The sequence below is a fragment of the Microplitis mediator genome, chromosome 1, assembly GCF_029852145.1.
Source record: "Microplitis mediator isolate UGA2020A chromosome 1, iyMicMedi2.1, whole genome shotgun sequence".
In the NCBI taxonomy this organism is placed as follows: Eukaryota; Metazoa; Arthropoda; class Insecta; order Hymenoptera; family Braconidae; genus Microplitis; species Microplitis mediator.
The window spans coordinates 11085439-11096347 of NC_079969.1; the positions used below are offsets into that span (position 1 = coordinate 11085439).

At 31.6% G+C, this 10909-nt stretch overlaps 1 protein-coding gene across 6 annotated transcripts in view; it reads right to left on the reverse strand.

Moving 5' to 3' along the window:
* The window catches only part of LOC130673587 (triple functional domain protein), a 28212-nt gene extending 17578 nt beyond the window's left edge, over positions 1-10634 (reverse strand). For 2 of the 6 annotated variants that reach the window (XM_057478697.1, XM_057478687.1), the window contains exons 1-14: positions 10437-10634; positions 9313-9601; positions 9100-9213; positions 8325-8649; positions 7586-8244; positions 7317-7427; positions 6891-6986; positions 6306-6484; positions 6058-6205; positions 5749-5940; positions 4205-5671; positions 2763-3064; positions 1964-2666; positions 1515-1871 (exon numbers count right to left, since the gene is read on the reverse strand). In XM_057478697.1, the coding sequence (XP_057334680.1) occupies positions 1515-1871; positions 1964-2666; positions 2763-3064; positions 4205-5671; positions 5749-5940; positions 6058-6205; positions 6306-6484; positions 6891-6986; positions 7317-7427; positions 7586-8244; positions 8325-8649; positions 9100-9213; positions 9313-9573 (4914 nt within the window). In that variant the 5' untranslated portion in view covers positions 9574-9601; positions 10437-10634. Of the gene's footprint in view, positions 1-1514; positions 1872-1963; positions 2667-2762; positions 3065-4204; positions 5672-5748; positions 5941-6057; positions 6206-6305; positions 6485-6890; positions 6987-7316; positions 7428-7585; positions 8245-8324; positions 8650-9099; positions 9214-9312; positions 9620-10436 lie in introns of all 6 variants that reach the window. The other 4 variants (XM_057478653.1, XM_057478663.1, XM_057478678.1 and 1 more) reach the window with 4 other exon arrangements.
* Positions 10635-10909: the final 275 nt, after the last annotated feature.

Genomic DNA, 10909 nt, shown 5'->3' on the forward strand with positions numbered 1-10909 from the left:
TCCAATAGGAAATACTATTCCTTGTTTTAATCTTTATTAATCAAATTTTGTTTGATATGGTATCAGCGGTTTATTTTTTTTTTATTTCATATTTCGCTCTATTATATCACTGAAATAACAATTAATTGTTTTTATCGCATAAATATATTTTATGAACAGATGAAATTTCATTTCTTATACAAAAAATTAAAAAGAAAAAAATGGTTTTTGTTTCTAAACCGAACGAGTATTTAAATAACGTTCATGAAGATATTACAATAATAATAATTAATTTTATTATAACATAAAACCCACACGCATTGTACCTGAGCTAAGGAAGGATTTCGACGTAACTGTCTAGCCTGGAATGAGCCAGGTGTATCAATAGTGTGCTGTCGCGAGAGTGCAGGATGTGGTGGTGTTACAGAGCCTTGTCGAAACCATGGAAGAGAAATCTTGCGTCGTGCCTTTTGGACAATCGTCGTCGGTTGTCTAGCTGGTGACGTCATTGCAGATACTGCAGATTTCACGCGATTTTTTTTTCTCACTCTTTCCCCGGTTCTCTAACTTAAATTTTTATTGTTTGACGGTACAACTGCAGTTGTTATTTTCTAAAAATCGCTTTTGTGTTTTTATTTTTTGTTTTTTATGCAAGATGACAAAATCGTAGTCGCGTCGATGCCTTTACCGTGGCGGCGACGGACTTGGTGACAAAGTCACAGACGGTCATGATCACGAGATCTTCCAGCCGGACCAGAGAACCACTGGAACGGCGTTCTCGGAGTCCGGCGGACTCGAGAGTCACGTCCGTACTGATATTTGAGCTGTTCCTGGGATAAACTCCCAACGCAACTACGGTAGAAACCCGGCGAACACCTCTTCACGTACGGTTGAGCGCGCTGGCGAATAGTACCATCAGCTCCCACACAATCTAACAGCTTTTACGCGCATGTGTAAAACTGATGAGCAATTTACATTAATATATTGCTCGAGCAAACTACTTTCAATCGTTTTCCCTCACAGATCTGGTAAGCGTCTGCTCCAGATCATCGATCCTGGTACATTCACTTTATACCCAGGCTGCTTTATCTTTTTATCTTGCTTTGTCTACTTTCGGACAAAAGCCTAACTCATATGACCTGGCCATCATAATTTCATACATTTCAAATTATATTAGTTACCGTTTTTCATTTAGTGAAATTCAATCAAGTTGTTTTTAATTAACTAAGTATATCAATTGTTTTATAGATTATTATTAACAATAATCAATACTTTTTTTTACATTTGTTTTTATCAATACCTATTTATTTAAGTTGATTTTATGAAATTATATTAGACATTTAAAGTTATAAAAAAACGTGAGAATATTATACTCATTTTGTATAACATAAAATCGATAAAAATAATTATAATTATAATAATAGTCGGTCATTATGATTGTGGTTATTTTTTTAAACGAATAAAATAAAATATTTTGTCGTTATGGTAATGTAATTTAATTATTATTATTGATGATTTAATGAAAGTTAATTTACCTTATCTGAATCTGTTGTATTTGTTGATCCAAATGATGCCAATGAATTTCTATCCAAATTTTCGACACTGTCATCAAGGGATGCACATTCTTCTAAATCACGACTTGATCTCTGGCTTGAACTCTTTTTAGCTGGACTCTTAGGCATACTTAAACTAAAGTAAGTTTCTTGTATCACTTCACGTAAACGTTTAACCCAAAGTTGTTTTGCTTCTAACGAATTTGCACGCAAAACAACCCTTGTGTCACTAGTTGGTGCACGACCAGTCCATACAGCAAATTTACATTCATCACCTTCAATATGTTCAGTTACACCAAGTTCTGAGGTCATTAGACGACTTTTATAAATATATTTGACCTACAAAAAAATAAAAAAAAACGTAAATGAATAAATACTAAATTTTATCTACAAAATAAACAAAGTATGTTAGTAAAATATTTTTAATATACCTTTCCTGCAGAATCTTTAACTTCTTTGCTAAAAAGAAGGTATAGCTCAAAAAGAAAAATATGACGATCTCTGCCTTTACGTATGAGCTGTTTAGGATCCCAAACAGTAAAAGAGTCTTGCAAAACTACATCACCAAGTGCATCGATTCTAACATCGCAGCCTTCAAGTAAACTCAAATGTAAGGCATCGTTTGCTTTTTTAGGCACATTCAACATAACTTCAAGTCCATCTTTTATTTCTCCCTGTCCTTCTTGACAACAAGCCTGTAAATCTTTGAGCAATAACTGATACTTGGTAATTCTCTGTACTGGCTTTATAAGATATGCAGCTATTGGATGCTCAACACGATGTTTTCTTTGTAAATCTTCAAACCAAAGTCCTCCATGAGCCACTAACAATTGATTACTTTCTGGTTTATTTTTACAATACATAACATACATATCAAATTTAGCAGCCCAAGTAACAAAACAATGACCAACATCCTCTGGCATTGTTTCATATTTTTCAAGTTCACGTAAAAATATATCACTATGAAATTGATAAATCTCTTCCATATTACTAAATATTATTGATTCACGGCTTTGTAATCCTGGTGGAACATTACCACGGCCATTTCTTGTTTCTTCTAAGAAACATCGAATACATGTTTCTAAATCTTTCACATAAGTTCGTTCTGTTTGCAATAATTCAGCCATAATAAATCTATAATAATAATAAAATAATAATAATAATAATAGTAATAATAATAATAAATTATATAATTTAATTAATATCAATAAATAAATTGTAATAATTTACTCTTTTCGTCTAGCAGAACGTCGTTTTTCTTCATTTAATTCTTTTAAATCTTTTCCTTTTATTTTTTCTTCAAGCAATGGATCTGAATTACGATCTATTGATAAATCTTTTTGGCCATCATCAGATTGTATTCCTAAATCATCTTCAATTTGTGTTTTGTAACAATCCATGCGCATACTAAAATCCTTATAACGTTGATCAACTTCAGCAACAGATTGTTTTATTGCTGTTGCGTGAGCGTGACCTTTTTCTACTAAATTGTCCGCCAGTTGTATTAATAATTTCACTCGTTCTCTTGTTTCCTATAAGCATGTTAATAAATCAATGACTATGTGATATAAAAATAAAATATTATTAAATCATATAATGATATTAATACTACTTAATTATTTTTTTTTTCTTTAATCTTTTATTTAAAAAATTTTAAATGTAATATTTAAAAATTCACGGAGTAAACTACACAATTAATCGGTTATGATTTTTAATACATTTGGTAATACTTGGCAGCGTTATATTATTAAAAAATTACGCCAATATCTGATGTCAGATGCTGATTTTAGAATACTTTAAATTGTGATATAATAAATTTAAAAAAATGAAAAAAATTTTTAAATAATAAATAATTAAAATAGCATATAATAATAATAACAACACTTATAGTTATAATTATAATTATAACAACGAGAAACCTGCAGTCACTACGTGACTGCCCAAATATCACTACTAAATTTATAAAATATGCAGAAAAAAAGGATTTCTTGACGCAAAAAATTTTAATTTGCACCAAGAAATTTTATGCATTATGAATTAAATACGAAAATTGTCTTGGGGGGAGAAAAGATTTTTTTGGTCAAGAAATAATTCCTGGCATTTTTTCTAGTTCTAAATAAATTTTTGTTTTCAATTTACAATGCAAAAAATTTCTTGGGGTAAGTAAAAATTTTTTTAGGCGAGTAAAGATTTTTTGTGTCAATGAATCCTTTTTTTTTCTATGCAAACTTTTTTGGCTTTGAGAAGCTTCCTAAAACCAAAAGCGAGTATAAAAATCTGTCATTTTGGAATAAGTAACTCGATATAAATAATATAGCTATATATTCAGTAAAATTCAGTCATATTTAGTGACAGAATAATTAAAATATTAATTTATTTAAAGAAAATACATACGATCGTCTTTTTTCTCGCGTAATTTAAATGTAGTTCAAATGATATAGATAAATCTATTTATCTCAATACTTGGCAATTAAAAAGAGTTTAAACTATGAAAAGGCACAAATTCAAGTCAAGACCTATCTAATGACACCAATTTCAATAACATTAACTAACTCTATCATATAGATATGGCGGGAACAAAATTTTTCTTATTCTCTTAATAATATAGATAGATAGATAATAATAATAATAATAATAATAATAATAATAATAATAATAATAATAATACTTACTTTTGCTGCACCTTTAAATTCATTATGTTCATGGAGAAGCTGTTCATTTTCTAGACGATTTTTTCCAACATTTATATGTGTAGCTAAGTATAATTCACCGGTTTCGCGAATCCATTCTAAAGCTTGTTTAGCACTACGTTCAAAGAGAACATACTGATGACAATGATCTAAACGTTTTTTACGTTGTGTCCAATGTTCTAATACTTTATTTTCTTTACTTAATAATTCTTCAAGAATATTTTTAACTTTATTTTCAGAACCACCACTTGTAGTTTTATAACTATAAAATTGCAAACTTCTATTTGTATACTTTAAAAATGTTTCCGCTGTTCGTCGCACAAGTGTGCAAGCTTTAAGAAAAGCTTCTTTTTGTTCTTGATGTTTTCCAACAAGCGTTGGTACTTGACTACCTTTTTCTCCACCAAAACACCAATCTTCATCACGACGATATTCACGTTCCAAACTATCTAAAACAGATCTTACTTGTTCAGCTGTTTTATAAAAATTAATACTCGCAGTTACAAGTTTGTGTCGTTCTTCAGCACAAGTAACAAGCTGTTGCCATCGTTTTGTTACATCTTCAGCAACTTCGCGAATACTTTTAGGATCATAATGATTAGCACCAACTAATGCATCTGCTCTATGTTTAACTTGAACTGCCGATGTATGTGTTTTTTCAATAGCTACTTGAAACTGTTCATGTTCTAAGCGTAATTGTTCTGCATCTGATAAATTTTCTGGAACTCTGAGTGATGCCAAAAGCATAGCTTCACCATTTCTAATCCAATTTGCAACATGCTGAGCATCACTTTGAAGTTGTACTAACTGAGCGGCTTGTTCCAACCGTACTCGCCGAATTTCTGCCAAGTCTTCAGCATCCATTTCTCGTTCGTTTAAAAATTCTAAAAGAACTTGAACTCGAGCAGTCGCAGTATGTTGACCATCAGCCATTATACACACCCCAGCTTGATCTAAAACTTGAGCTAGTTCTTGACCTTGCTGTAAAACTTGAAATGCTGTATTTTGCATATGAGCTACTCCATCATTGTGAACACGAAGTAATTGTTCAGGTGAACCTTCCCTGGGTGATCCCCGAAGCTCTTGAGCCCACATCTCAAGCTGTCCACTTGCCTCTAGCGCATCTCTCTCAAACACGCGCAAACGTAAACAAAGTTCTAATCGTAGTTTCCGAGTGGCCCAAAGCTCTTCTAACTCTTGGCGCAGTAATGCGAGTCGGTCGAGAGCTGCTTCTACTGCACTTACTGACCCTGTTGTATCTGAAACTTCAGTTGAGTCTCGAAGTTCTTGTAAAAGAGCTTCACCCTGAGCTATTGTTGAAGTACAAGCTTCAAGACAAGATGCTCGGTGTTGTGCGCACTGATCCAAAAGTCTTTCTGCTGTTTCTAAATTTTCTGCAACTTCATCTTGTTGTAATTCTTGACGTAATTCATCTACCCATCCGCTTAACTGAAGTTAAGTTAAAAATAACAAAATTAATGATTATTTTTTCAAAGAATAATTAGGATTAAATTTTTTATACTGACCTCTTTTTCGTGAGTATAAAATACAACAGCTAAATCTAATCGACGACGTCTTTGTTCTACTCTTGTTGCAAAACTACTTACGTGCCGTTCTAACTCTTGAGCTACGGCATATATTTCATCAGCTGCACATTCTCCAGTATGAGCAAGTTCTTCAGCAGCAGTAAGTAATTTTGTTGCATTGGTATAAGTATTCTGAATAAAAGAAACAATACATTGTTAAATTAAAATTTTTATAATAAAAATAGAAAGCATTAATAATATTAAAAAAAAAAAAAAAAAAAAAAAAAACGTAGATTTTTTTTTATTCACCTGAGCAACATTTTCAAAGTGTTCATGACTTTTTTGATATACTCTAGCTTTTTGTAAATTCCTTCCTACTCCAGTATTTTTTCTAATAAAAACTTCACCATGATTTGTTAACCAATCTAATACTTGTTTTACATCTTCTTGAAATAATCTACATAAAATAATAAATTAACAAAAAAAAAAAAAAATATTAATTATTTTTCAATAATCATTAAATATTATTATATACAAATAAAATCACTGAATGATACCTTAAAGCAAGCCGCTGATGTAATTTGACTTTACGAGCATGCCATCGAGCTTCTAAAGCTCTATGATGACCTAAAATTTGATGAATAACCGCAAGCACATGTGATGCACCCTCACTGTAATCCGCGGCTGGGTTTCCACTCATTCCACCACGATTGTCCATTCCATGACCATCTTGGCTCTAATCAAATTTAATTAATATAATTTATTTATTATACCACATTGTAATTTATTTAAAGTATAAAAGCGATAACTTACAATAGTTCAATGATAATTAATAATTTTAATTTATTTATTATTATTTTTTTAAAAATATTTTTATTTGATACATATATAGTTAATTATTAAATTTAATTTAATGTCAAATCATTGAACTATTGTTTTTTTTTTATGCATCATGCTATATTTAGTTTAGTCATGCAGTTCATATGTGCAATACATTAAATTAAAGTAATGATAAAAAAATTTTGAGAAATAAATATATAGTTTGTGAATAAAAGTAAAAGTGCATTGACAAAGCGAAAGAAATAAAATAAGAGAATAAATAACACACATGAATACACTAAGAGAGCAAGTCATAAACATACATGTTTTCTGTTGGAGTGGTCAATCCCTTGAGGCTGATTACAGACTTGAACAAGATGATCCAGTTGATAAAGAAGCTTCTTACTGGTACTGTGTACCTAAACAATATTACAAGCCAAAGCCAATTTTAAGAGAATGTTAAAATCTATTCGATGATTTAGCTACCTTCACCTTAGCAATAATTTTTACAACCACTATTAAATATAATATTATTTTTGTTTATATTATGATTATTATTATAATTAAATTAAGAAAAAAAGAATGTCACTATATTACATTATGTAATCACGTCACCATTGTTTAAATTAGTAATATCCCTGAAAAGAATGAAATAATAACAATGAATGTTATTCTTCGCCCAGTCACCAAGCAATCATTTGGTATTGTCATTGGCTGTAAAAATAAATAAAATACTAAGTATAGCGTACATAATCGCTGTGAAAAATCTCATTGCTGATGACTCCAGTGGAACTTGAGCTGTGACAAACTTGTAGCATAGCACCCAGACCACTCAAAAGGGCCTGATACGCATTGTAAACCTGTTAAATATTTCTATTTTATTAGGATGAATTAAGAGAGTTAAACTTGTCAGGAAAACCAAATCTAGACTTTATTTCCTATTATTTTTGTAAAATATATTATTAACTCTACTTGGATAAAAATATTTAAGAATAAAAAAAAAAATAAAATAAAATACCTCAGTGTATGCTTGACACATGGCTTCATACAGCGTTTGATGTTGTCGTATATGAGATTCAAGGACTGCAATTTCGTTGGGCAGATTTGTCGACTCGCATGCTTGACTCCATCCCGTCACGCTGTCAACGTACTGTTCGGCCTTGTGATGAAAAACCACACTAAGACTAAGAACAGCAGTCCGTTCATCAAGTCCAGCAGCAAATTCTTTCCAAGCACGATCTAAACGACTAGCTACAGCCCTCACATGACCAGCGGCATAGTGCTGAGTTTCTAAAAGTCTTCCTGCCATTGTTAATATTTTGTTAATATTAACATAAACATTCATAGAACTCATTGTAAAATGTTTATGCTCTTCTTGAAGATTTTTTGCTAGCTGGTAAGATCGCCCAATCTCAACATAATTGGCAAGAAAAACTTCTCTATTGTGACAAATCCAGTCAAACATTTTTTCACAATCCTGTTCAAAAAGTCGAAGTTGAAAACACTGATCTAATTTTGTTTTCTTTATATGCCAAAGTTGAAGAAGATGCTGTTGTGCTGCGTGAACAGAATCTAAATGTTTAATGACTAAAGCAGCTAATGCACGACCATCAGGATCTACACCACCTGATGCACCTCCCTCAATACTACCTCCTTCACTTGAAGTTCCACTTATACCTTATTTCATTAAAAATATTAAATAACCCATTAAAATATATCTCATTAATGGACACACAAAAAAATTTATACCAACGTACCATGATTAAAACGTTGTAGCAATCGTTGGCCTACAACTTCAACCTCTTCAACCGGCACTTTCATTATCTTCTTTCTCATCTCATTATGAAGATCAATACCGTGTTTAGCACCACCTACGTCATCAGCAAAATCGTTACGACTAAGATCCTCTTGAAGATCATCTAAACGATCAAGTAAATCAGCAGCTTGCCAAGTAAAATCTTCAACTGCTAAACGTGTGTCTATCCATTGAGCATGATCGTATTGCAGAGATCCATCCAAGTCTGCGGTTAATTGAGATGGATCAATTACTTTTGTCAGTGCTTCCAAGCTTATCGTGTTTATCTGAAAACGATAAATAGATAAATAACATGACAGTACAGGCGTACACTATATTCTTGTTGTTAGTTCTGCTTTAATTATTTTTATAGAGAAAAAAAAAATAAAAAAATAAACAATTTTTCGTTTAACGAAAATAAAAAAATAAAAAAAACTTGATAATCGCGGTAGTTGTTATAGAAATCGATTATTTAGAAGGTCAAGTTTTTGTCACAATAATCTCCTCGTGACTGAGTGCACACTCTGTAGCACGTGTGCATTGTGGAATATTTGGTCTTGGCATCAGTGCAACACAATGTGCAGCCTCGAATTTTGCTGGTTGGATGCATTCAATAAACGCTACTGCGACAATATCGTGTCCGAAGTAGGACAGAGAGTCTTGCCAACAATCCTGGTGCTATCACTATACACTAAATCTCTATTCAACTGAACATTACTATTGATTGTTCCATTTACCTCAAAGTTGTACTTTTTCTGTTTTGCCAATGAAGTACGTTGCTTTTGCCAAAAATTGTCTGGTTTTATGATAAATGCAACATGAACAGAACGATGAAAATGCTCATGTAGAACCTACAAAAAAAAAGTATTAAAAATTTTGTATTAATTTACTTTGATATTCTTTCGCTCTCTCTCTCTCTTTTTTTTGTTGTGAGATAATTATATGAATACCTTTAAAATCGGTTTAACGGAGTCCCACGTGGCTCCTCGCATGTCAACAATCACAGTAAAACGAAGTCCTCGAGCTTCATCATTAGGAATAGCTAGAAGATATTGAAGCAGGCGACGATAATCTTCTGGTTTAGCACGTTCTCTTCTTGATGTTGTAGGAAATAATAAGACAGGACCGCCACGGCGATCACGTCCACCTGGTAATATTGCCAACCGCTCTTCTAGCAAAGGTAAAACTTCTGCTGCACGCGTTCCGTCCATTGTTAAAGCTTTTTTTCTAATGAATTTTCTTTAAAAACAAAAATAACTTAAATAAAACAACATTAAATACTTTAATTTTTTTTTAAATTCTAAATATAAAAAAAATAAATCGCATAATTAAAAACAACTATTAATAATATGGCAATAAATACAAATAATACAAATCAGAAACTATATTCGTAATAAAGATTACTGCGGTCAGGGATTTTCAGTGATGTTATTGAGTTTAATTAAATGTACGAACAAACCTATCAAGAAAACGTAATAATACGTAGTATCATTGAGATCACTTGTATGTGTTTTTTTTTTTTTTTTTTTTCGTTCAGTTATTAAGCATTAAAATTATGCAAATATTTAATATAAAAATACTGATTCTTATAAATTGATGAAATACGTTTAAAAAAAAAAAAATGACAGAAATAAAAAACATAAAATTGATTTTTTCCACTTTTCTTAACGTAAACTTAATAAAAGTACATAATGCTATCAAAAAATATGAAGCCACAGAACAAAAAAAAAAAAAAACAACAACATTTTTATCGGACGTATACAACTTAAATAGCCGCAAATCAATCTCTGACCATGAAGAAAAGAGAGCGTGTGCACGCGCCTGCAACCCTCGTTTTTTATAAGTGTAAAAAACACACACACATAAAAAAAAAATACACAAATACTCTTAATGCTTACATTTTTTAAACAATACACACAATAATGTAACTTTGTCTAAAAAATTAAATGTCAATTTCACATGTAAGATTATGATAAACAGGCGTTAGTGTTGGACTATATTGTCAAAATCACCCTTTTCCCCTTCTGTTAAAAAAAAAAAACATTTGCGTGGGAGTAAAGAATGTTATTTTTACCTGCGTAAATCTGATCCTTAAAGTACTAATACATCGGTATTCCTTGGAGTGATGATGTAAAACACTCAGATTTGCAGAATAAATAACGTCACGGTTCATATTGTTCCATTGGCGGCGTAAAGTCATGCGAGCAACGCGAGGAGTATATCATCTTCTGCCATCTTCTCCGAGTCTTCAACTCCCACTGCCAACTATAAAACGATTGCCAGAGAGAAGACTGTGAGAGAGAGATAAGCCCCATTAAAATTATCGTGGTATATTCAGTAATACCATCCGAGTAGATTTTAGAACTATTTGAGATTGCTGTGATGTCGCTAGTCGCTTATAGGTGCCACTACCTGTTGATTAGGCGGTAATTTTTTTAATAAATAAAATTGGGTGCATTCAATCAACACCTGCATAGTAAATAAATGTTTAGCTATAAATTTTTATTGAGTGTCCAAAACTGGCTCTGAACCCGTCCAGTATGATCC